General features: G+C 38.2%; 1 protein-coding gene across 1 annotated transcript; it reads right to left on the reverse strand.

Annotated features, from left to right (window-relative positions):
* Positions 1 to 905: 905 nt before the first annotated feature.
* GHITM (growth hormone inducible transmembrane protein) lies at positions 906 to 24172 on the reverse strand. Its single transcript, XM_030568436.1, has 9 exons — positions 24066 to 24172; positions 21166 to 21329; positions 17782 to 17881; positions 15620 to 15731; positions 13856 to 13997; positions 9998 to 10106; positions 7133 to 7321; positions 3771 to 3948; positions 906 to 2525 (listed from the first exon to the last, which is right to left on the reverse strand). Exons 2-9 carry the CDS (start codon positions 21295 to 21297, stop codon positions 2438 to 2440), a joined length of 1050 nt encoding a protein of 349 aa, XP_030424296.1. The 5' UTR covers positions 21298 to 21329; positions 24066 to 24172; the 3' UTR covers positions 906 to 2437.
* Between the last annotated feature and the right edge of the window lie 385 nt (positions 24173 to 24557).

Genomic DNA, 24557 nt, shown 5'->3' on the forward strand with positions numbered 1-24557 from the left:
GGGAGGAGAGAGGATGCTACTGTTCACTGCTGCAGCACTGTGTCTACCAGCAGCATGCAGTATACACAGGGTGACATAAAAAAAGTCAAGCAACGATTTCCCCCCCTTTTCTATCATGGAGGGGGAGGGGTGGTAAATTGACAAAATAGACCCTGAACCACCCTGGACAATGTGTTTGACCCTACAGGCATTGGGAGCTCAGCCAAGAACACAAATGATTTTCGGGGACTGCGGGATAGCTGGAGTCATCGGTAACCCCTCTCTCCCTCCATGAGCGTCCATTTGATTCTTTGGCTTTCTGTTACAAAATGTCATGCAGCACTGTGCTGTGGACTCTGTATAATAGCCTGGAGATTTTTCTCAAATGCTTTGGCATTTCGTCTTCTGTAACAGAGCTCTGATAGAACAGATTTGTCTCTCCATACAGCGATCAGATCCAGTATCTCCCGTATGGTCCATGCTGGAGCTCTTTTTGGATTTGGGACTGCACCACCACCTGTGCTGATCAGAGCTCCACGCTGGACAAACAGGAAATGAAATTCAAAAGTTCGCAGGGCTTTTCTTGTCTACCTGGCCACTGTATCCAAGTTCAGATTGCTGTCCAGAGCGGTCACAGTGGAGCACTGTGGGATACTGCCCGGAGGCCAATACCGTCAATTTGCGGCCACACTAACCCTAATCCGATATGGTAATACTAATTTTAGCGCTACTCCTCTCATTGGGGAGAAGTACAGAAACTGATTTAAAGAGCTCTTTATATCAATATAAAGGGCCTCATTGTGTGGACAGGTACAGCATTAAATCGGTTTAACGCTGCTAAAATCAGTTTAAATGCGTAGTGTAGACCAGGCCTAAATAATGTACTACAGTATAAACATTATTGGAAAGGATAAATGAGACCAGTGAACTGTTGGTCTTGGACTTTATTGTTTCAGAAATCAGTACACAAGCATAGCACATTGTCAGCATAGCACATTGAAAGGATAAAATAAGTTTCTCAATTGCTGATTTGATCTTTGCCAGCACTGGTAACTAGACTGAGTACAGCAGCAGTTACAGAGGCCTTGTTTAATTTTAAGGATTTCCAGCAATAGCTTGTGCCCAATATTTTCCACAGGCTTACCTGTTATCCCAGCTTATACTACTTGTATTTGCCAAACCAAGTATGGTACTAGAACAAACAATGAAACATAGTTGCAGAAATTCACCATTAATGTTAGTGGGGCATTTTTGTTACATATGGTAAAGAAAATAGGAGTTGTATGGCAGCAATTTGGGAAGAGGAGTCAAAGGATTACAGGCAAAAGCACTTGAAAGTATATATAGCATTTGGTTTTGGGGCCTGGAGGACAGGTCAAAAAAGCAGAATGTAGTTCACCTTCCCTTTGTTCCAGCACCATCTTTAAACAAATTTTAGAGTGGGACTGGTCACTGAGCTCAGACCTCAGGAGGCCATCACCAAAAATAACTTAGTTGATTTCAGTATAGTTGTTTTATTGGCCAACACACACATTATAGCTTAAATATGTTTTGTTAGTGGAACCAACACTTCAGTAGTTTGATGTTCCCAAAGTTTAACTTCTCAATGCAAAGACAGATATAGCTAATGAACATTAAGGATGTTGGAAACATTACAGCCACACTGAATGCTAATTTTTCAACTATTTACAGGAAAGGTGCTAAAGTTCTATTTACCCACAGGACAAACAGATGTAGTAAGAGCACAAGCTTCTTTATCACTGCCCACCATTCCAGAAGGGTCACATTACCTCTCCAAGGCCTTTGTATTTCTCTGTGCTCACTCTAATTCTTTCCAACATTTCAGTTGAGATGTTACAAGGGCCCAAATTGTGATAGACTAAGTCAAATTCTAGTAGATAGGGCTCTAAATCCTTTCAGGTAGGTCACCCAAAGGCCATCATATAGCAGCAACAGCTCTCAGACAACACCATTTTCAGTTTAAGCACAAGGTTCCATATTTCAATATCAGTCTCTTGAGTTATCTTGTGCCCCTTTCTGTACACTTGATCCCTTATTTTGGAGATCACTTTCTTTTTACTATGCAATTATAGTAGATGCAAAAAGTGATAGTTACAAAATAATATATGTTGTCAAACCTTTCAGAGAAGCAGACTGATTTAGTTTTGTTTACTTAAGTTTAGAATATAATTTACTAAAATATATGTCTTTCCCATTAAGATATCACAAATTATGTACAAGTGTTTGCACTGTAATCCAAATTTGACCTGTCCACATAAGAACTGGGAAACTTATCCTTGAGATTCATGTTGTACTGAAACACCTTAATAATGCTGAAGTGCTTCAAACTTCTGACTTCCACATGAAAGTTGCTTGTACACCAGATTAATTTTTACTAGGCATACGCACTAAGCAGAGTTTGGTGAACTATCAGATGGTTAAAAGGAAAAATCTTAATTCATTTTTTCCTACTGCTCCCACCAGTGGCAAGCATGGTGGCCACCCGGATAAAGATGTTCAGTGTATCCACGTAAATACCCAGACACCTAAAAAAAAAGAAAGAAAGCCAGTTAGTTTAGTTTAATTTACTATAAGCAGTGTTATAAGCAACATTAATTATTCAATGTTAATTCAACACATTAGGAAATTTAAAAAATAAGGTTGAGGACCTGAGTGTCTCATTCAACTTGTTTTTTATGGTACTACATTGTGTATGTGAATCTTGTTTTTCTGAAGTGAACTGTGTAATCATTACAAGCAGAAAATGACTAAATTTGCCACTAAGACTTCAGTTATGACATATAGCTCTTATTTACATATGTTTAAATCACATTCTGGAAACTGGAACAACCACCACATGTGTTAAGCAATAAGCTATAGATGGGTACAAATGCACGGTAACTTGTCATGGAACATTCCAATATGTTTAATTACAAGTGTAACTAGGATTTGGCCCAAAACAACTAAGCTACCATTAAATTCAGTGGGACTAGGATTTAGAACGAAGCTGAACAATGTTGGGTAGATTCCTTCTTTCTTCCTCCCAACAGCTTACCCCTCAAATCCCTCTTCTTTTAGAGTCATAGTTATTTACATAAAAGTAAATACTGAACTTAGTTCAAAAAGATAACAGAAATATGCCTTTCCAACTCAAAAATATAACTTTGGAGTGAAGAGACACTTTTACAAGGTGAGAAGGTTAACCTATTATCAGATTTGGCTCTTATTGAGAATAATTAATCCCTATATTACTATTAGCTACAGGGGTCATAAAAGTTTTACTAATTTACAATGACAAAGGGTACACATTATATAAATTAGGATATTTTACAGTTTACAACACAACTAAAATTGCTTTGTTTGAACAAATTAAGAATGTGAGCTGAAAGTCTTTCAGAAAGCAAGTACAAATAAATTTCCCCCATCCACACAAACACTGTTAGAAAAACTTACATTGGCTGAGAGATGTACTTAAAAAGGAAAAAAAGACCTCTTTTTTGGCATCGTATATAGTACTTAGTCATGCTTCTGTAGTTTTAAAAATAGGTATTTTTCAATAATAGTTTTATCCCCATTAACTATTTTCATATTGTATTTGGAAAATAATGTGGCTATAATCTACTGCATTTTAGTGTAAAGTGAGGTTTAACATCCCAAAGTGAATTCCTCTATTTAGTATCTGCGGGACTGCAGGCAAATTTTCTTTATACCCTACTCCATAGCTTGAAGGGACATCATCAGTTAAAATAGTCTTAAAATCAGATCAGCGTTGACACCAGGATAATACTTACGAGTTGATGGGGTCATACTTTGCTACTCCATATATGGATACTGGGTGCGTCTCTGCACGTTTGATAACTTTTTGTGTATCATACAGCAGGAACATGCCAAAGAGGATCAATCCACCATAAACTGCTACAGAATAGAGGCCTGCTCCAAATGCAGAGGTAGGAGGCAGGAACATAGACCCTGGAATAAGTGTCCAAAAAAGGTATTAAAAGCAAGCCCCTTCTTTGTGTATAAGCATTGTTATAGTCTTAATTATTTGAGGAATAAAATGATTGATAATGTAGGAGCATGGAAGGACCATCCTGCAAGAGTGCTCATGTCATTCATGGTGCTTCTTATATGCCAGCTATTTTCATGGATTCTAGCATACAATGTACATCCTAGTAAGAGAGTGACATTATTCAAAATTGCAGAAGAGTACTGTATAGGATTGTTGCACGATTAAAAAAATTAAGTGTGTGATTAATCATGCTGTTAAACATAATACCATTTATTTAAATATTTTTGGATATTTTCTACATTTTCAAATATATTGATTTCAATTACAACCCAGAATAAGTGTACAGTGCTCACTTAATTTTTGATTAAGTATTTGCACTGTAAAAAACCAAACAGTATTTTTCACCTAATGCAGTACTGAGTGCAATCTCTATCATGAAAGTTGAACTTACAAATGTAAAATAAATTAAAAAATAAAACAATGTAAAACTTTAGAGCCTACAAGTCCACTCAGTCCTCCTTGTTCAACCAATTGCTCAGATAAGCAAGTTTGGTTATAATTTGCATGATATAATGCTGCCTACTTCTTGTATACAGTGTCATCTGAAAGTGAGAACATGGGTTCACATAGCACCGTTCTAGCAAGTGTCACAAGGTATTTATTTATGGGCCAGATGTGCTAAAGATTCACGTGTCCCTTTATGCTTCAATCACCATTCCAGAGGACATCATCCATACTGGTGACAGATTCTGCTCAATAATGATCCAAAGCAGAGTGGACCTATGTATGTTCACTTTCATCATCTGAGTCAGATGCCATGAGGAGAAGGGTGATTTTTCTCTTTTGGTGGTTCAGGTTCTAGTTTCCACATCGGCGTGCTGCTCTTTTAAGACTTCTGAAAGCATGCTCCACACCTCATCCCTCTCAGATTTTGGATGGCACTTCAGATTCTTAAACCTTGGGTCAAGTGCTGTAGCTATATTTAAAAATTTCACATTGGTATCTTTTCTGTGTTGTCAAATCTGCTGCAAAAATGTTCTTAAAACGAACATGTGCTAGGCCATCATCCAAGACTGCTAACAATATGAAATATATGGCATAATACGGGTAAAACAGAACAGGAGAAATATAATTCTCCTCCAAGGAGTTCAGTCACAAATGTAATTAATGCATTATTTTTTTTTTTTTTAACAAGCATCATCAGCATGGAAGAATTTCCTGTGGAATGGTGGCCGAAGCACGAAGGGGCATATAAATGTTTAGGATACTGCCTGTTCTCACTTTCAGGTAATGTTGTAAATAAGAAGCAGGCAGCAGCATCTCCCATAATGGTAAACAAACTTGTTTGTTTTAGTGATTGGCCGAACAAGGAGTTGGATCGAGTGGACCTGTAGGCTCTAAAGCTTTACAGTTTTGTTTTTGAGTGCAATTATGTAATGATAAAAATCTACATTTGTAAGTTACATTTTCAGAATAAAGAGAATGCACTACACTACTTGTATGAGGTGAACTGAAAAACACTATTTCTTTTATCATTTTTACAGTGCAAATATTTGTAATCAAGAATAATATGAAGCGAGCACTGTACACTTTGTATTCTGTTGTAACAGAAATCAATATATTTGGAAACGTAGAACAGGGATCGGAAATCTTTGGCATGCAGCTTGCCAGGATGACTTTGTTTATCTGCCGCGTCCGCAGGTTTGGCTGATCGCGGCTTCCACTGGCTGCGGTTCGCCGTCCCAGGCCAATAGAGGATGCGGGAAGCGGCATGGGCTGAGGGATGTGCTGGCCACCACTTCCTGCTGCCCCCATTGGCCTTGAGTGGTGAACAGCAGCCAGTGGGAGCCGTGATCGGCCAAACCTGCAGACACGTCAGGTAAACAAACCCGCCCGGCCCGCCAGAGGGCTTACCTTAGTGAGCCATGTTGCCGATCCCTGATGTAGAAAAACATCCAAAAATATTTAATAAATTTCAATTTGTATTCTATTCAATGAGATTCATTTTTTTTAGTTCACTGCATGAGTTAACTGCGATTAATCAACAGCCATAATATTGTATGATCTAGAATATTTAACATTATTCAATCACGTGTTTAGACTGTAGCATAATGAACACATGCAACCCTCACTTCAACATTGAGACTTCTGAATTCTTAAATGTCTGCCTTAATTTCAAGAGCTAGAACTTGTAAGTCTCTTAACAAAGTTTCCTTAAAGTATCTTTTCACCTAGAAGGCGAAACAAAACCCACCTAATTGGTGTTATTTTCATATGAAACTTCTATGTCAGACAGACAATTTCACAGAGCAATTCTAGCATGTATGTTACAAAAAGAATATATAAAAAAAATTCAGTAGCTAATTTGAGTCACATTTAACACGGCAATTTTAATATTTATTACAAGAAGACACCATTGCAGTTTTTTGCTGTGTTACAGGTTTACTGAAACTTAAACTATATGGATTTTTATCCTAGACTTCAAAAAAAAAAAAATGCATGAAGTCCATGTCTATCAGTACTCTTCACAGAGTATTTATAGTGTGATTTTAAACCAGCAAAAGCGTTATTTTAAAAACAGGGACATGCTGACAATCTGCTATGGTTCCAGATTAAAAAAAAACTTGCTAAGAGAAGGTTGAGGGGTGACTTGATTACATGTACCTACATAGGGAACAAATTCTTAACAACGGGCTCTTCAGTCTAGCAGAAGAAAGTATAACATAATCCAATGGCTGGAAGCTGAACCTAGATAAATTCAGACTGGAAAAGAGGTCTAGATTAAAAAACAGTGAGAGTTAACCACTGGAACAGTTTACCCAGGGTCATGAAGGATTCTCTACCACTGACAATTATTAAATCAAGATTGGAAGTTTTTCCTAAAAGATATGCTCTAGAAATTATTTTGGGGAAGTTTTATGGCCTCTGCTATTATCCAGGTCAGGCTAGATGATCACTGTGGTCCCTCCTGCTTTAGAATCTATGAAGACAACTGCTCCTGCAAATACTATCTAGCCAGGTACTTTTGGGTATACCTTTCCCAGTCAGGGTCAGTCTTACTGTATTAAAAATACTGTATAATTAGGTGAGCTCAGTTTTAGACACTTGGAAGTCAAACAAACATCAAAACAGTATTTTGTTTACCAATTGAAGAAGCAAGAACAAGGCCAAGGCCTACTCCCAGTGGTCCTCCCATGTTCAGAAACTTTTCACTTGGTGCACACATGGCCACAGTTGAGAGACCGCCTACAATTCCTGCTGTGTACCAGGCAGCTCTGATTAGCAGAGGACCACCCAACAAGGTCAAGGGAGCCACCACTGCACCCATAACACCTAAGTGAAGAAAAAGACAAGCAAGTTTGGAAATGTAGTTATGTTCAATGCTGTATATATTGAATGGCTGAAGATAAATGCCCTATCCCAAGAGAGTATTTTTCAGCCATATAACTGAGTCAATAGGCCAGACTCCGTACTGATTTACACTGTTCAATCTTATTGAAGTTCAATGGGTTTGCTCAAGGAAGAAGAGCCAATGCAGAAAAGGCAGAAAATATTCAGTACAATGCCACAAAATTTAGATCTTAGCACATTTCATCTACTGTTCATTTAATTATGAAGGACAGTTTAGAAAAATGAGCAGTTTTTATGCTGGCTGATGACAATTACAAGGCCTGTTCAAACTCAGCAACAAGTATATCTTGAACCAATAAATGCTTCAGACAGTACAGATGAACCAGTCAATACTTTTTCAGTGATACACGTGTGATTCTTTATCAGATTTGTAATTAAAGTTAAAAATCTGCTTGATATGAGTGAAGTTCATCAACCATATCTTCTTACACTGAAAGTGTTTCAGAAAAGTGGGTTGTCAATGACAGTGAATTGAGCATGTGGGCATTTAATATGTCACACAATACTAACTTTTCAGAAGTTACAAAAAACAGGAGAAAGAGGATAAATGCTCTTCCTGATAATATACTGTGAACAGTACAATTACAATTCCTTTACTGAGACACTTCTGTTGCCTAAGAGAAGGTGGTCTTCAGAGACCAGACCTTATTAACAAAAAAGAGTTGCAGGAGAGTTAAAAAGTGAATGAATATTGCACACAAGGTACATAGCAGCTAGCTGGTAACTCATATCGGAGTGGACATAACTGTACCCCTTCCCATTGATCCATGAAAAGCCAATGGTTCACTGATATTGTGACAACACGGTGAGTGATTGGCTTACTTCAATCATTTGCATGTTACTATAATTTTAAACTATTATTATAGATCAAAACTAATGGTACATTCATTTGCACAAAAAATATAATTCAAGTGACACCTTACTTGCCCACATCAGAACTGCAGAAATAATCTGCTGTACACTGACTCATACAACTTGATTATATAGGACCGCTGATGAGACAGTATCAGTATGACACTTATAAAGCCACGCTAACCATAAAGCAATCATTCAGCAGGTAAGCTGAAAAGACAGCTAGAAGATGCAAATAATTTCATGTACTAATGTGGCATATATTGCAGGTTTGACTTGAACATGCATTTTCATAGAAGAAAAAAATTACAGTTCTTTAAAGGGACACACATTTGATTAACCACATTTCCACCTAACTGTTCTTACCATTATAACTCATAAGATCACTATAAAAGATTCAAGCAGAAACTATTTCTATTCTTTAGATTGTTCATTTCAGTGTACTTTTTGTACTGTCAGTTTCATTGTTTTGTGGAAGGAATAAAGCCTTCCCCAGGGTCTTCAAGAATATGCTTCACCTGTATTAGTAACTCTGACAATGAAATCAAAGGCAGTGAGAAATAGAGAAACAATATGCACGAGAGGAAGAAGGGGTAAGCCTGAGCACATTTGCCCTTTTGAAGGGTGTTTTCAAAGGGCCCCCAAAGAAATAATAGGGAGCAGAACACTCCTTTTGGGGTCATTCTTTTAAAATTTTAAAAAATGCTTTTTTAAGGGAGCTCATAAAATTCCTTTTTATGAAGCATCTTTCAACTTTATTTTTTAAAGGAAATCTCTTCAACAAAGGAATAGCTTTGCCTTCTCAATTACCAATGATGAGTCTAAAGTAAATTGTTAAATTTTAATATAATGGAAACATTACTGTACCAGTTTTTCCTATAATAATGAATGCAAATGATCGCAATCTTTCAGCAGATGATCTGCGGAAAACAGCCTTGTGACTAGTCATGAAGACTTCCAACATAACCTACAACATACCACTAACCAACCAGTAATTTCTATGTTTCTACTGAGCTACTGAACTGAGGCTCAGTAAATTCACTGGTCAAGCAAAGGATGGGCAGAGGAAATCAACCCAAACTTTGACCTTTGGGGGATCTCCAGTAAGGTCAAATCAGGATTATTAACTTTAAACTCCTCAGGTACCCTCTGATCCATCATGAAGTCTGGTGTATTCATATATTCAGGGCTGCCATCAGGCCCTCAATTTTTACTTTACCAGCATATGGGGGTTGTTCTGTGGCAGCTGAGTACAGTGAATAGAGGGTAAGGGTTCCTCAAGTGGAAAGTCATGCTTGCAGAATCCAGATATCCCCAGTACCATTTAATGAATATTAGCAAGACAGAAAATGCATGGCAAATACCAAAGCCACACCAACCTTACAGAGGATGTGTTATCAATCCATTTATTTTTAAGAGAACAAGGAAGTCTAAATAGCTGAATGCTGCACAACGTACTTGGGGCAAAAGACAGCTCCAGAACTCACCCATAAGCCCCCGTCAACGTAAGAAAGATAATGAAATATTCTTTTAAGTAACAGCCACATAGAAGGTGCTGTAAACAAGAATGAAAGGAGCTAAAAGGAAGTTACAGCTCCCCAAAAGCAATAGATATTTCATTAAAGTTTTGGGAGATTAAGAACTTGTTGTCCTTTAGAAGTAGGCTTATCTTCAGCAAAACCACAGACATAATATTTCATGTTAAGTAGCTGAGATACTGTCACACAGAAAATTAAATGCACCTACCTGCATGAAGCATCCAGGCAAGGTGTTTAGCACCAGGATTACCTTCATAGGATATTGACCTAACCAGCATCCCAGCACCAATCATAGCTGCAAAACTTGCACCTATTGCCTGTAATATAAAGAATTACCATACAAGAATTCAAGAGCACATTGAGATGTACAAATTTCTTTACTCTGCCTCTGAAATCTTGGTTTCTATTAAATTTTACTAGCCTAAAAGTCAATAGTACTCCTATGCACAATTATCTCTCAAAGATTCAAGAGCAGAAAGCTGCACACATAGTTAAGTAAAAGCACAATTAATTCATAAGTACACAACTAAACTTCACACAATAGCCCAAATCCAGCAGTTCTTACTCTAGCAAGACCCTAATGAAGTCAATGCATTTTTTACCCAGGAAATCTTAGGATTGTAGAAGCCAAGTGGTATACCAATTGGTGTTGCGTGTCTAAAGCTGTCCAGTACAAGATATGTCAGGTAATAAAAAACACAAAAACAAAAACCACACACATATAAGCAACTAACTGGATGATTCCAAAGGTGTCCTCTGATGGTTCACTGTATCCCCACTTATGACCTTTCATTTACTTCAAATATTTAAGCATTGCTGCTTGTTCTTGGTACACGCTTTCTCCCCAAGCCTCATCCAAATACCATCTGTTGCTGCTCCCATTTGTTTCCAAACCATATGTCTCTCTCCTCATGCTCAGTTTAGCTGCTTCCTGCTTGAACAGGAGCGTGTGGTCCAGCAGCTAACAGATGATTGACTGAGACCATTAGCTGCTACTTCTGATTTGCTCTTGCCAAAACCACATCTCTATGACATGCCTAAATGCACCTTGGTGCAATTCTGTAAATAGATGAAACATGGCTGTCTGTAGCTATGCCTTCTACTTTGTCCAATTATCTACATTTACCCTTTTCAGCACACATGTTCTGCGGACACCCAGCCACCCTTTTTAATGTATGTCTCCTGCTCTCCCTGCCTCATGTATGCACACATTCATTAGAATTTTACTCTGCACACAATTTAAAATTCTGCATATTTTATTTGTCAAATCACTCCAGTTTCAATTATTTTGGTAATTTGTTTCAAAATACCTGTCAACATGTCAGAAATACAGACAAGAGCAAAAAGATTCCCCCAAGAGTAGTGTGTTAAAGATACCCCTACAAAAACCCAGATCCAGTGTGTGTGCGCGTGTGTTGGAGAGAGCTGTGGGGGCCCCCTAAAGCCCAGACACCAACATCCCTCTCCCCACAGAGTCCAATCATGGGGCACCCCTTGACCCAGAGCCATTACTACCTCAACTTCTTTACTATCCTGCTGAGGGGCATTGTATAGTGCAGTCCACTCCTTCCTCACCATTTGCCAGAGTTGGCTGGATCTCCCACGCCCTCTCCCATCCCTAGGAGAATGAGAATCAAAGGGCATGCAGCCTCCGGCCCCACTAGGCTAGGTGCTCTGCTCACTGTGAGTTGGGCTCTGCAGAGTCCAGCGGCCCCTAGAGGCAGCCAGAAATTCTGCACTGTGCAGTGGTACGGAATTCTCCCAGGAGTAGAATTTACATCAGCATGAACATTTGAACATTTGGACCTAAATGTCATCACTACATTATGCACAATTAATAAATGGATTTGCAGAATCTGGTACAGATGTCATTTTAATACTAAATTTTCAGATAGTCATACACCTACAAATGCCAGTGTGCATGTTCACAGGGAGGAACAAGCAGGAGATATGTATACACAAGATTTCCAAAGGAGATGGCTGGACATCCCCAGAGCATATGAAGATGCAAATGGATAAATTAACAAGCCTGGCCTCAGGCAGCCAAATACCGTATTCATAGTTGTGCATGTCGCTGATCAACCTATGCGCAGGCAAGCTAGGCATTGTTTTGGCAGCAGCAAGTCATATGACCTGCCTTTGAACAATTAGCTATTGGCCACTAGCAGGTTTACGCAGTCTTTGATGACATCAGTCTGATCAGATAAGTCAAGTCTGATGTGATAGGTCAGTTTCATACCAGAAGCCACAGCTTTAGGATTTCACCAACTTTAAACTATGCTGAATTGTTCAATATTACCAGCCGAAGAAACTTTTACATGACCACAATAGACTATTAACACAAGTAATATTAGTTAGCACACACTATGCTCTTGACATGCAAATATACCTAAATTTAAACAGAAAACAAACATATTTAAAATTTAAAACATAAGTATGTTTAGTTAGGATTCTTTGATGTTCTTCATAAAGCCATCTTTTACTAGGATTAGATTATTAGCTATAGCTCCCTCTACTGTACATAATGTGCCCTTAGCGATATTTCTGAAACAAAATGTTTCAAATAAAACCACATTCAGCACTTTGTGGAGTAAAACTAGTTTAACCTTATCACCATTCTTATTGCCAAGTTATGTATTATAAATTAGCCACAGTTTAACTATAACCAAGCTATGCACATTTTAGCTAAGATAACTAAACCTTCAGTTTTCTTTATGACACTTTACCACTACTTGATTTGTTACCATTAAGTGTTTAAGTTACTTTACAATAGCTATTAAAGAGTGTTTAAAGCAGAGTTCTACTTTCAGCTTTTACTACTTTATGCTGTTAAACCATCTAACCATGAGAAATTGATCTTGTTCAGTTTAAGTCTGAGGTTATCCATAAATCCAGTTACCTAAAAGGGCAGCCACTTGTAAAATTATGAATACTGAAGTGAATCATACCGGTTAGTTTAAACATAGAAGCTTGTTTCAAATATTCCTGTTAAGTTTGTGAAAGATTGCTGTACATTAAAGTCAGATTTCAGTTTCATTGGGGTCTTCAGTAGAGATGCCTAGAAAACTGAATTTCAGTTCTGTGAAAATTTGAGCGTTCACAAAATTTTTATCTTCAATCAGGACCAAAAGGAAAAACTCAAAACTTTTGGCGGAACTGAAATCCCACTATATTGTTTTGGAAACATTTAGACATGGCATTGCCAAAACAAATATGCTCCCGAGATATTTGTCAGCTTAGCAAGAGTCTGACCAGTTTCACCAGTGCAATTCAGTGGTGAGCAACAACCAAACTGATCATGTCAATTTCACAGGTACCAGGATTTCCAGGGTTGAAGAAAAACATGGAGCTTGGAAGTGCCAGCTCCCAAATTTCAAGGCTCCTGGCTCAGCTAGGGTTCTCAAGCTCCGCTTCAGCCTGGCAGTGTTCTGTTGGAAGTTAACTGATGCCAAACCATTTCCTTGAAACATTTAAATTTGATTAACTATACAACAGAAATGTTTCTTCAGAATTTTTCCAGACACCACTAGTATTTAGCTTACCTACTGAGACACACTTAAGAAGAGGAGATTGAACAGTGAGACCACTGAGCTCTAATTGCTTTCAGGTAGCAAGCTCCTGTCATCAGTCTGTTTTTTTAACACTAGAGCAGGAGTAGTCAATTTTTTTTTTGCCAAGGTCCAAATTTCTTGGATGAGGTATAATCAAGATCCAGACGCCAAAGAAAATAATTAAGAAACCCAACAACAAGTACATAAAAAAGAAGATGTCAGTGTCTGTTCCAATGGCAGTCTGGATTTGGCTTACAGTCGACTACTGACAACCCCTGCACTAGTTCATGTAAAATGAAGTTTCTTGTCTCTTCCCCACCCCAAAACACACACAATGACCAGAAGTTTGTAGATGCGCTTTATTCAAAGAATTATGTAACCCTGTACTGTTGGAGTTGCTTTAAGACAACTAGACACATCCCATAAAGTTTCACCTCCTAAGATTCCAAGTTCTACTTCAAAACATGGTTTTCTTAACACTAATCTTTTTGATTAGAGAAAGCCATATAGCCTTACAGCCAAGAACCCCTCATCATGAGGCTCATGAGTGCAGGGGATCTGCTGACTGCTACAGCAGACAATGCGGTCAAACCAACACTTCCTGCAAAGTACATGTAGGTAGAACGGATTCGGTCTTTCACATACTGAGGCCAAATACTGAAAGAGATGAAATTATGAACAGTTATGTTGCTATTTTTTCATGTTTTAATGATCTCACCACTTATTCTTAGTTCTGATACAATCAAACTGTTGTAAATATTTAAGACTAATGAGATCCCTCTTACAGTGGCATACAACATTCACTTTAGGAGACATTGTCATGCAATATATTATGTTTTAGGTCTTAATTTGTTAATTTCTTTTCCACCATGCACAAAGTTATGTCGTTCCATGGAACTATGCTAGTTAAGTAGAGATGACATTCTACTATAAATAATGCTAGTTTACGTAGATCAGTTGCACATTTCCTGTGTGCGAGCCTTTCACTTGTGTCTCCATACTGTAAGTATCTTACTCTATCACTATTTAAAAGGCAAGACAGTGGTGTAAATAAGTATATATAGGTTTAAAAACAGTCTAAAAGGAAAAACCCATAGTACATATACTAACAATTGTAAATTTAATGAAATGGTCACAAGTTGCTTAGTCACTAGAGCAATGTATTATCACATGACATACATACTATGTTTTGAGATAAGGAATACCCTAGAAATTATAACCTTAGATACGAAAAGCTTTGTATTACTATGTTTAAAGAATAGATTCTACAAAGATAGAAATTCTACCAGTTAGTGACACTGAATAAAGATTATGCATGTTTTCTACCACATTCCATTTTACAAAGTTACTATTTTTCCCAGAAGTCTGCAGACAACCCAAAAACATCTCAGAAGTGCAAACTTTTCCCCATTCATCTTAATAGGTGCTAAATTAATGACAGTTTTTGAATGTTAACAGAGAAGATTGTCAATTGATTATAAGACTGGTACATAAGATGCTAAAGTGAGATGTCACTTGAAGCACGAATGCGTGGAGCTTGAATACCACTTCTTCCCCATCTCTTTCTGTTATGAACCTAGTAAGTTATCACAAAACTGAGCAAGATTTTCTTCTTTTAAGCCCACACATTCATAAACTTAACATATGATTTATTGCTGAAGGCTCATCATTAGCTAGGATGCTTCACCCAACACTGTACAAATGGAACAGATTTGTTATAGACCGAGGGCACACACTTTTTGTAGTTAGTGTTTACAAGAGATGGGCAGATAGGAACAATTATGACCTGCTTACAATGTTTACATTTCTTACAGCTCTTGGTGAATTCAAGAAGCTATTTTTGCTTTCTGAACAGGGTCTCAGAGGAACTTTAGATAATGTGGATTTAACTAGCACTTTCACAGAAGTTAGAATATCCACCTTCCTTTTAACTCTCGACATTTCCCAGACAAGAATATAGATACACACCATTTGAGATGGGGCAGAGGGCAAAAATACTTCAAAGTTAATAGTATTTGCAAGACAGAAGTGGGATATTTATAGCAGCAGTCAGCCAAATTGCATTTAAACCCAAAGCTTTAATAAAATTTGTTTTCAGGTTTATATATAAAAATCAATGCTTTCTGCAAGAAACTAGCATTTTTCTTTTTAGTTTATAGTCATAAAAAGTATGCATGCACAGGAGGAGACTAGTTGGGCGAGAAATTTGCATGTAAATAGGGGTGAGTTTCAACTGATCTAGCCTTGATTTGAAACAACAAGCATAATATTTTGCTCACACGGCTTTTTCAATGGCTCCAATTTCATTTGACATTCCCATTCCATAATAACATAGAGCTCCAAGACCAACAGCAGCCCCTCCGGCAACAATCCATCTTCCCATCTGGTCCACTGCACAACAGAAAAAGATATTGATATTCTTGTAAGTATTTTGTCTTGGGATAGAGTAGAACAGTTTTCTAATTTCAGTTTAATTATGTAAACAACTGATAAGGAAGGGAAAAAAATCTCAAGATTTATAAAAACTCTTCATTCTTAACGTCCAAATAAAAACTTTACCTGTTAGTCTATCATTTTATAGGAACTTTTCATCCACACTGATTGTTTCTCTTCCATGCAATGAAGTTCAGAGAGGAACAAAGAAGCCCCTTGTATATCAAATTCTCTTGTACTGCTACGTGATGCAGCTTCAAACTACAGCTAGCTAGCTATGTGGATCAGTAAATAAATGTTACATATTTCAAGTTTATCAACAGGAGGCAGTCATTTCTAAGATTACACAGTAAGTGGAATAAAAACAAAGAATAAAAAAACAAGAACAATGTCACCCATCAATTGATTAGTGATATGTGCCTATCATTTAGGTAAGTTTCTTCATTAAAAATAGGAGAAAAAAAATCAGGCCTTTCAGATCTCTTACCTTTATGCCCTCCCCTCTCAACGTTGCCTTCTAAACCTGCTCTCATTGACAATTGTAACAAATTTTTATCCATCAGAAAGACCTGAAATTGGACGTTACTGACACTACTGTAAAGGATAACTGAGTAATAAAGATGAGAAGTAGCAACTGTTGATATTTCCAGTTGCATGGTTTGTTTTTATTGGAAAAACTGTAGACTCTCTCAAGGAAGTTTTACGTTTTATGGACTAGATATGTTACTCAACAGTAACCCCTTTGTGGTCTACCTGGCAAATCCATATTTAGAAAAGCAGAGTTTTCAACTTCAATACATAAAGTCAGCACATTTGGCATCTGTGTTGTGTACACTATGACAGCAGATTAAGTTCAAAAGCATTGTACACTTACTAACTACAAACACAGGAAGACTGATCTTTCAGTATAATAATATAATATACCTATATCTCAGAACTGGAAGAGACCCTGAAGGGTCATTGAGTCCAGCCCCCTGCTTTCACTAGTAGGACCAAGTACTGATTTTTGCCCCAGATCCTTAAGTGGCCCCCTCAAGGACTGAACTCTCAACCCTGGATTTAGCAGGCCAATGATCAAACTACTGAGCTATCCCTCCCCCCATGCTGCACAATACATAGTTATCAAGACAAACATTCACTCTTAGAATAGAAGATGATACTTCTTTGGATGTAGAGAATGGTAATTTCGCATTAGCAAAAAGGACTTCAATCCTCAAGCTGATTTACTGAAGTCATTGTCACTAACAAGCCATAAACTGCCACTAAATTTATCGTACCATAAAACGGCAAACCAATCCAGGGATTTCAATTGAACGGTACGTGTTTACATCCAGGGCTCATTTGGGCACAGGTTCTCTTTAGTCACTAGAGTGATTGATTTAAAATCCCTTGCCAAGATCAGTAGGCAAAGAATTATATTTGAAATTATACAAGCTCAAAGTAGTCTGATCAGCTAACGAACAGACCCTGGAACTAAAGCTCAGTTTATTTTACTTCCTTTCATCACCCCACAATCCAATCCCACCCTAATACTAGAGTATCAGATGATGTGAATTCTGTCACTGAGTCAGTATACAAATTTGGGAAAGTCACAACCATTTTGCCTTCTATTACCCATCCATAAAATAGAGGCCATACCTCAGGGATGTTGCAAGGCCACAGACATATGAATCCTACACATAAAAATAGATCTCTGCTTCTTAAAAAATATGTTTAACTTTTTAAGAAACTTACTACTTGACATATTAATGAAAGACAGTCTTCAAGTTCAGGAATTTCCATGTATGGTTATGAATATGAACAACTCAAATTGCTCCATGGCTACTGGAGGTATTAGCAATATCAAATGTTGCAGAAAGATGAATAAACCCATTTTTAAGACATTTGTTTTCAAATGCATAATTGACACTTAGTCAAACTCTATAGTAAGTCATAATTATCCAGGATTTTAAACTGATTTCTTTGTCATAAGCTTTACAGTTAGTGTTCAAACATTCTGAATATTCACCTTTAAATGCAGTTTCCATTGCTGGTTCAAAGGCTGCTTCTTTAATTTCTTGGCCAGTTCTTCCACGCCGCACACCCATTTTTGCCTTGGAGGTATACCCCTGTTATGAGCAAACAGAAAGGAAAGACAGTTAAATAGATCCTAGAACAGGGGTCGGCAATCTTTCAGAAGTGGTGTGCCAAGTCTTCATTTATTCTCTCTAATTTAAGGTTTTGCGTGCCAGTAATACATTTGAACGTTTTTAGAAAGTCTCTTTCTGTAAGTCTATAATATATAACTAAACTATTGTTGTATGTAAAGTAAATAAGGTTTTAAAAATGTTTAAGAATCTTCATTTAAAATTAAATTAAAACGCAGAGCCTCCCAGACCCATGGCCAGGATCCGGGCAGCGTTAGTGCCACTGAAAATCAGCTCACGTGCCGCCTTCGACACATGTCGTAGGTTGCCTACCCCTGTCCTAGAACAATAAAGATTTACAGATTTACAAGCAGTACCTCTAGCTTAATGGCAAACTCTGTTTCAATTAATAGCAAGATAACAGTATAAGAAAAAAAAAAAAAAGAGTTATCTAAATATAACTGATCCCTTCTAACTCAGGAGTCATTATCCTCTTGAACAATTGTGCAATACTCTAACAATGCTGACTACACTAAATTACAGAAATTACAAAAAGGATCAATTTATCTTAATATATGAATACTGGTAGAGCAGACAGCATGATTTTATTCTGAGAAAAAGCTCAAATACCCTTCCACCCCACCCACTGGCCCTGTAAATGGCCAGAACATACTGGTTTTTGGCTTTGCATAAATAAAGGTAAATATTTGCTGCCTATGTGTTTGTGAACAGGCCAGACTGAAAGGCATGAAAACTGAATTCAAACTGATCACAGGTTTTGGGTGAACCAACTATAGCAACACTCCAAGCTTCCTCACATTGTACCATTTGAACGATTAACTCTACTCTGAAGGTCAAGAGTAGAACTAGGGTCCATAAATTAAGATTTTATGGCAGAGATGGTTTAAGAGAAAAGATTTAAGATGAATGCCAACAAACTTTTGAAATATAAGCAAATCAAAATTATGTTATGATTTCTATGATCCTTGGCTCTCACTGATTAAAACATCCCCTGGAAATCTGAAGCCATTGCACTCTCTTGGCTTTCTTTATTAATCTGCATAGGCAGATGTGTTCCTAAATGTGGGCTATAAGCACTTAGGAAATTAAAATATTCTGTAGGAGTGTTTCAACACAGATTTAGAAAACATAAGGAAAGGAGTGGTAGTCAAAGTTGACCCTAGAAACTTTTTAACTATAATTGCAAGAGCAACATATATAGCACTGATAGCTATTAGAACAGAATTTAACACCAATCTCTTTTTTTTTAAAAAGCAATTTACAATGATATAGCACAGAATATGCACTGTCACACAATCTACAAAACAAACACAAACCGCACAAAAAGAGGATATTTAGAATTTAGTTGAAATAACTTGGACTTTAGTGCTCATGAAAGTACCAGAATAAAAAACTGGGAGACAAAAACACTAAGCACAAAGCAAACCTTTCGTCAACTCAGTTTTCTTTAAAACCCACTCTGCAATTTTTTGGGGAGTGGGGTAGAATATACCCCTGTTGTAACTCCACTGGTGATACAGACAGGTGAAATCATTTTAAAATTGAGTTGTTTCTAAATCTACTCCGGCAACAATGGTAAATATGCCTGATTCTTGTCTACACTAGCGTTTCCAGTGTAGTAGAGAGAGAAGTTGGATGAGGGAGGTAATAACTTCTGTTGGTCCAATAAAAGATACTACCTCACTCACCTCGTCTCTAATATCTTGAGCCCACCACTGCAAGTTTCCAGTGTAGTGGCAGAATGAGACTGAGAAATTGATCTCTTGGAGAAGCCTGCACCAGTGTCAGTGGACAAGGCCTTCCCAGACACCACTTATAACATGAAGGAGTCCAATCTGTCAAAGAAGCTTATTGGAATATCTCAGGGGGTGAGATTTCATCTGTAATCGGTTTCTTAATGTATTAGGCTTAGACTTGCATGTTGTGTTTTATTTTGCTTGATAAAATATTTTGGTCTGTTACTACTTCGAACCACTTAAATCCTACTTTTTATATTTAATAACATCACTTTTGCTTATTAATTAACCCAGAGTAATAAATAAAGACCTGGAGGAGCAAACAGCTGTGCATCTCTATCTAACAGCGTTAGAGGGCGAACAATTTAATAGTTCACCTTGTATAGGCTTTATACAAAGTAAAACGGATTTATTTAGAGTTTGGATCCCATTGGGAACTGGGTAACTGGGTGCAGGAGATAGGAACACTTCTTGAGCTGTTTTCAGTTAAGTTTGCAGCTTTGGGGATGTGGTTCAGACCTGGGTCTGTGTTTGCAGCAGGCGAGCATGTCTGGCTCAAAAGGCAGGGTTTTGAAGTCCCAAGATGGCAGGGAAAACTGGCTCAGAGGTAGTCTGAGCTCATCAGGTGATGGTACCAAGGGGGTTTTATGATCAAACCCGTGACACCACTAACATGAGAGATCTGAATGGGTTTACTCAGGCTTGATGAGTGTGAGTGGTGAACAATTAGCACACAGAGCAACGAGGAACACTTTCACCCCCAAGACAAAAGAGAGAGAATACATTTACTACTGGAGGAGGACATGAGACCTTATCGGAGAAGCAGGGTTTGATGTCAGACATGGCTTAAATGAGCAGGTATCAACTTACAAAAGGCTCAGTGTAGCCTTAAAGGCTAAATGCCCAATGGGTGCAAAACTCAAAACACTGTTGCAGAACTTTTTTATACAAAATATTGTATTGTACTGCATTTTCCCAAAAGAGAGGGAACAACTGAGGAGTTGCATATACTGTAGAGTTCCTGTTTCATCTGCAATGGCTGTAAGAGAATGCTCTCTTAAGTCCTTGAATCACATGGAGCGAGAGGAGGGAGAGAAACATAAGGACAGGCAAGATCTGAAAACATCTCCAATGACTGATGCTGTTCAACAGTTTTGAGTATAGATGCTCAAGATGCACATGACATTTAAATGGGAATCTGTGCAGACAATTCAAGAAATACAACTCCATTCTAGTCTTCTGAGCCAAGATTTCTAACAAGCGCATCTCAACTGGAGTAAAATATTCATTGTACATCTTTGGGCCACTGTTAATAATCTTTTTGTCAGGCTGCTGCTTCAGTAACACATTGAAGTCTCCTTAAGTTGGGCCTTCCATTTCAGTTACCTCACTTACATTTTTATCTGCACCAAAATGTGTCTTTTAGTAAACACGGAAATGGCCTCAATGGTCTAATTTGACACCTTTTGTACAAGCAGTTCTTATCAAATTAAAAAAAAGCTACATTACCCGGTTAGGTTGCAAGATCCACCTATTTGCTTTTATGCTGGAATTCCTCAAAGCTGGAAAGGTCTGTGTAAGTGCAGGACGGAGATTCTGGCGTGGCAGTGTCCATAAACACGCTAATCTTGTTGCCAGCATGGTTGCTGCTATTGATTCAAGAATCAGTATTCCTGTAATGGCATGAGAAGATATGCTTTAGTATTTGGTTATTGTATCACAAAAAGCACAAATAAAGTAGTAAGATTATTTGTCAGCTAAGTTTTATTTATCATCAAGTACTATTAAAAAAATAACCGAGCCACTATGTGAGATGTTCTGGAGTTAAATACAGCCAGTACAGATAAAGGCGAGTTTAACAGCACACCCTTTAGTCTAGAAAGTGAAGGATTTGATTTCCCATGCCAGAATTTTGATTCATACCACATGCTCATCAGAGAAGAGGGAAGGTTTCTCTTCTAATTTATCTGAACAATTTTGCGTGTGCTCATAACTAATGGCAGTCCAAATGTAGGTTTGAGACCTTGTGGCAACTAACTTCTGGTGTTAAGAAATAAACTAATCTCCTGCTAAACATTTGTCCCACCCTGAATTCTGGAAACAGAATGCACTACCCAAGACTATCATGTACGTGGACTACTAATCAAAATATTACCTTAAGTGCATTGAAGTGATGTGTAATACAACCCTACCACCAGCAAGCTCTTTTTAAATAAATTTAAAAAATGCAACTAACAATCTTCATACTCCACAAAGGTCACAGATTAAAGAACCTATACAAGATAAACTTGGTTTTGTTTTATTTACAACAGTTAACCTACTGTATGCTCTACTAATACTACCACAACTATCAACTTATTTTCATGAACACTTCTTTTTCTAGCCAAAGGCCATGGCTACACTGGCACTTTACAGCGCTGCAACTTTCGTGCTCAGGGGTGTGAAAAAACACCCCCCTGAGCGCTGCAAGATACAGCGCTGTAAAGTGCCAGTGTGCAGCGCTTTGAAATTTCAAGTGTAGCCATACCCTTAGAAGTATTGTCTTCTAATACAAGAGATATGTATGACTTCTCTATAAAGATTAAAACTAAGCTACCAATACACTATCACAGTTCCTTGACACTTCCATAGACACCAATTTGATTTTATTTATATGTGGCGACAAAGGGATGCATAGTACAGTTTTAATCCTCATTTCAGGCACCTAAAACAATTTTATTTGTATTTATGCACATTAGAATAAGCACAGCTATTTTTCAGAATTCAAGTGAAATTTTCTACTAGCCCTTAGAGTAAGATCTTTGGGACAGTGTTACTATGAAACCTATCTTTGTGACAGACACCACGTCTTTGTTTATACAATGACCCTGGAGCCCTAATCATGACTGAGGCCTCAAGTACTACCATAATACAAATATTAAATGAGTCAATTTCAAAAAGAGAAAGTAAAGCAGATGTCCAAAGAATTGCTAAAGAAAAAATATATTCACTTTGTTTTGTAGCTCAGTTATGAAATGCCACTGTTACAAGGAGTTTTTTTTTCAGAAACCAGTAGACAGTCTTTTGATTTTTGTATTACGACATTCCCTGAAAGGCTGATAAATTGCATCACTTATGACAAATTTTCAGAATTTTAAAGATTATATGGGAAAGGACACAGCTTTTAATTAATTTTCAAAACAGACTTGCTCTCAAAAGTCTTATGTATTAAAAGCTTGAACAGAAGTTGCGCAGGTTATCAACAGAATGAAATAAATCCTAGTAACGTTGCAGATCATCTTTTCTGAAAGAACATGAAGCAAGAAAACAGTTTGGTCATGACTGTGTAACATTATATAGGACACAAGTTCCAATCCAGAAGGCCCCTTTACACAGAAGCCTTGCTAGTATACTTCTTAAATAGTGATGGGATCAACTAAACCTACAGACTGAGTCAAGACTCCTGGATTTTGTTCCCAAACTGCCATCAACTTGTTACGAGCAAGTCATAACCTCTTTGAATTTCAATTTATCCATCTCTCACATGGGCATAAATACATAAATTTCACAGAGCATCACAATATCTTATTAGTAGCTTAAATGGTATTACATATACGGCCAGTGAAAACTTATCAAAGATATGTAAGGGTTAGGCTTTTACTGTCATTTGCCATACATGGACTGCCACTGATAGTCATTTGACAAAATAAATGTACCACACAATATTGGGATAAATCTTAGCCTCTAATTAAAGAGAAAAATAGAAGTTATAACTAGAAATGTGAGCCTTTAATATGCATTAAATGACTTATACCATCAATTACCCAAAATAATATAAACAAGAAACTGGGCAATTTTTAGGTGGAGAGGGTTCTGAAATGATGAGGTGTACAATTTTAAAAACACAAATTCTTGTTCAACACACTCCCCCCAGCTCACTTATTTGGGACACAAAACACATCCCCCAGAAGCTTGAGTGCATATTAGGGGTGGGGCACTAGTGCTGAAGTCACAGGGAAAAAGGGAGGGAGTTATTGTTCCATACTTGGGGGGGGTCTCTCCCTCAATATTATTTCTACCCCAGCATTACTCTTGTTTTAGAGAAAAAGTCTCCCTCCAACTCTGGCCAAATAATTGACTGCATCCGATGGGAACTCCCTACGCCTCTCTCTCTCCCCAAGACCCTGCACCCCACAAACAGCAAGAGGGGCAGCTCCCCCAGGGCCCCTCCACACGAGTGACAGCTCCCCCGTCAACCCCCAAGGCCCTTCGCGCTGCCCCTCCCCCACGGCGCTCTGGCACCCGGCCGGCGGGACAGGAGGCACAGCTGCCCCGCAGCCCGGCCCCGATAACGGGGCCCGAGCACATGAGGGAAGGTCACAGGACCGGGCGGGAGAGCGAAGCCAGCAGTCGGCCCCGAGACGCCTCACCTTCCCAGCGCCCACGCTACGCGCCGCCACTCCGCTCTATGCCGTATCGCTGATGTGCGAACACAATTTGTGCGTCACGAGCCAAGTCACGTGTGATGACGTTGACAGTAAAGCTGAGTGGCTCGCTCTTCTCACGTAATCTTAAAAGAGAACACTGCCGTTGGCTACGCCGCGCTCAGCAGCCATATTACATTTGGGCAGCGTAGATACCTGCCCTCATATTGAAGAAGGGCAAAGAAGCCATATTTAATTCAGCGGTGGAAACTTCTGGAAGACATCTTGCCTGGGAGCGAGGGAACCATTGACAGGATCTGGGGCGTTAGCAGCCATCTTGCAAGAGGGCATCTCTCGCTGTTAGCCGCCATCTTGAATGTGGTTAAGCCGGCCAGCAGCGACAGCCATTTTGAATGAGGGCAAGGAGTCTTTGCTCAGGCTGAGAAGCCTGTGGCCGGTGCTGGGCCGTTATCCCTCATCGTGTGGTGTGCTGAGTCC

The sequence above is a fragment of the Gopherus evgoodei genome, chromosome 7 (genome assembly GCF_007399415.2).
Source record: "Gopherus evgoodei ecotype Sinaloan lineage chromosome 7, rGopEvg1_v1.p, whole genome shotgun sequence".
Lineage (NCBI taxonomy): Eukaryota > Metazoa > Chordata > Testudines > Testudinidae > Gopherus > Gopherus evgoodei.

Excerpts from the sequence above, each read along its gene's own strand:
- GHITM (XM_030568436.1), bottom strand. The coding sequence starts at position 21,297 with ATGCTGGCAACAAGATTAGCGTGTTTATGGACACTGCCACGCCAGAAT. Across the intron at positions 17,882-21,165 it reads GGATCTTGCAACCTAACCGG|GGGTATACCTCCAAGGCAAA; the intron begins GTAATGTAGCTT and ends TGCTCATAACAG. Across the intron at positions 2,526-3,770 it reads AAGTATGACCCCATCAACTC|GTGTCTGGGTATTTACGTGG; the intron begins GTAAGTATTATC and ends CTTTTTTTTTAG.